Source organism: Phyllostomus hastatus, unplaced genomic scaffold, assembly GCF_019186645.2.
Source record: "Phyllostomus hastatus isolate PE091 unplaced genomic scaffold, TTU_PhHast_1.1 phas_contig_551, whole genome shotgun sequence".
NCBI classification, from domain to species: domain Eukaryota; kingdom Metazoa; phylum Chordata; class Mammalia; order Chiroptera; family Phyllostomidae; genus Phyllostomus; species Phyllostomus hastatus.
This window is the reverse complement of record NW_025333909.1, coordinates 10,869,460-10,872,274: the sequence shown is the minus strand read 5'-3', so window position 1 is coordinate 10,872,274 and position 2,815 is coordinate 10,869,460. Positions and strand designations below refer to the sequence as shown.

At 41.8% G+C, this 2,815-nt stretch overlaps 1 protein-coding gene across 1 annotated transcript; it reads right to left on the bottom strand.

Moving 5' to 3' along the window:
• Positions 1-1,863: 1,863 nt before the first annotated feature.
• TGIF2LX (TGFB induced factor homeobox 2 like X-linked) lies at positions 1,864-2,445 on the bottom strand. Its single transcript, XM_045847393.1, has one exon. The coding sequence runs from the start codon at positions 2,443-2,445 to the stop codon at positions 1,864-1,866; it is 582 nt and encodes a 193-aa protein (XP_045703349.1).
• Positions 2,446-2,815: the final 370 nt, after the last annotated feature.

Here is a 2,815-nt window from a genome sequence, read left to right as displayed (position 1 = left end):
AATAGTTCATTTTCCATTTAGAGAAAAGCCTAAGGAGTCCCCAAACTTCTTGGACATAAAAGTGAGGGTTCAGGTCACAGACTCTGAAAAGAAGTTTGATGGGAGTTTCATGCAATATTTAGTGGCTCTCTCCAGAAAGGATATAATCAATATTTTTGCCCTTCTTACTTCTAAATCTCCCTGAATCCATGCATGCTTTGGGAACGTCAACATCCATTCGTGTATTTCAGGAACAACAGTTTGGAAACGTAGGCCTGTTTCCTTCCTTGTAAAATGTGAAATTATAATGTTCAGTAATAAATAACCTGTGATTGTTTCTCAAGATGTTTAAAGATGGTAGGGTGTCTCTCATTGAAATTTGCCAGTAATTAGATAACAATATAAAAAAAATGGGGCTAGAGCCCTGGCTGGTGTGACTCAGTGGATTGAGCATGGGCTGCGAACCAAAGGGTCGCCAGTTCAATTTCCAGTCACAGCACATGCCTGGGTTGCAGGCCAGGTATATGCAACCCCACTAGGGAGTGGGGGCCACATGAGAGGCAACCACACATGATGTTTCTCTCCCTCTTTTTCTCCTTCCCTTCCCCCTCTCTAAAAATAAATAAATAAATAACTTTTAAAAAATGGGGCTAGAAATAGAAACCAAACATGATGTATTTCACTTCAGGGAGGGAGCCAAAACTGAGGCTACCATCCAATTTCTAGCCCCAGCTTCTTGAGGTGTTAGCTCCCTAAGATCAGAGAAGGTAAATTACAGTTTTGTGGAGGAATAGCTTTCATTCTTATTGAAAATCTGCCTGGAATTGAGGCAGTGGGAAGATTTAGTGCTACAGGACCAGAGGATTATTTCCAAGTGGGAGCTGCCTGAAGCTTTACTTATTCCCACCTCCACCTTCCCAATGCCAACATTTTAAAAGAAAAAAAAAATAAACGTAGTAAGAAGGTAAAACCAAATCAAAACCATAACAAGAAAAACAATAGATTAATTGTACTCTTTTGTCACAAAAGGTGGAAGATTGATTCATTTTGTTGTTGTTTCCTTTATTTTTATCTTCCTGTGTTCTGTTTCTTGTAGGAAGCTTTGGATCAGTTTTTCCTGCTTTTTATTTTTTGTTGTTTTTATGTTTTTCCTCTGTAATGCAGAGAACTAAAACTAATAAAAATTGCTCTCTGAAACCAACTATTTAACAGGCAATGGCAGAAAATTCCCATTTGGAATTTTCTTACATTTATTGTATACTTTTTCCTCCGGTACCCCCCAAATAGTTCAGTGTTTACATGTAGCCTGTTTAATTGGCTGTATTTTGCCTGTTACAGGTATTTCCCTGCAGAAATCAATTAAGCACTCTTTAAGATTGTCAATGAGCAGTACAAAGGAAAAGAGAGTTGAACATTTCATAAAAACTTCCAGCTTAAAATGAGGCCAGTGGTATGTAAAGCGTTCTTTTACTTTATTTTGTAATAGCCTTTATTTTGCATCATTCATAGTAACACACAAGGAAAGTTACAGAGAGAGGGATAAAGAGGGGTGATGTGATATCTGCATCAATCCTGGGACCAAAATGTCAGAACAGTGTTTTGTGAAGAAGTCTCAGCACTGCATTGTGCCATGTCAGATGAATTCGTGTACTTGTGTAGTTTTTCAATGCAGGAGGAAGCAGAGTCAACCAGGAGATCTTTGCTGCAGAGTGCTTCTCCCTGGACACAATGAGGTATCTGGCAAAAGTGAGTCCCAGTTGGTATTGATGGTTCTGATCACACCCCTAGAAGGAACCACAGCTCTGTAAAAAGTAAAAGCACAAATTAATAGGGGAAGTATAAATGGACATAGCACAGTAGACAAAGGACTGACAAGCTGGGAAATCAGCCAGCAGACTCTTGCTTCTTCTGCAGCTCCAGTTCTTCAGCTTTTTGTACAGCTGCCTCCACCAGCAAATGGAAACCACTGAAGTCGGGAGAAGACATTCGCAAAGGTCTGGTGGCAGAATCCTTGACATTTTCCTGTGGGCCTTGGGCTGTCTCCAGATTCTCAGGTGGTATGTGCGATACCTTGGCCTCTGCAGATGAACCTGTTTTCTTGTGAGCTACCGGGTTTGTGTTCTTGCACTTGTGGTGGTAGATGGGGATAACGTTGAGGGTGTCTCCAGTCTCTTCAAGTATTTGTGGCAGAATGCGCTTGCGGGCATTGATGAACCAATTAACAATCTGCTGGTACGATAGCCCGGTCTGCTCCGACAGCAAACGCTTCTCTCTTTCCGATGGGTAGGCATTCAGGCGGTGCTCAAACAGCCAGTTCCGGAGGATCTTCCTGGACTCACTTGGCAAGTACCCTTTCCTCTCCTTGGCTTCTGATGAGTCTGCAGCTTCTTTCGTGTCACCATTAGATTCAGTCGAAGGGACTTCGGGAGACTCTTTGGGTGCGGACGAGCCTTCAGCTGCCTCCATTTTCAGAGGTTTGCTTGCTGCACCTTTGGAATCAATGGTGGCTGAGTTAAGGCTAACGTATCCCTGAGAGAACTGTTACAGAAGGCTCGCGCACATCTTGTCAACCACGTGCAGCCAACGGCTTTTAGCCAACGGTGTTTGCAATTCTAAGCTGTTACTACCGTTAGTAACTGTAGTACCTAACACTACACTGTATCCTCACCCCCACCCTGTGCCCCAGCTCCTGCAAAGAAACTGATCAGTTTTGATTAAAAATTCCTAAAAATATGAATAAAGAACATCTCTATAACAAATAGATTGCTGCCACCCATCCACTTATGTGAAACTCCTAACGAGCTCACATAAACGTTTGTTTTTTTTTTTTAATCAA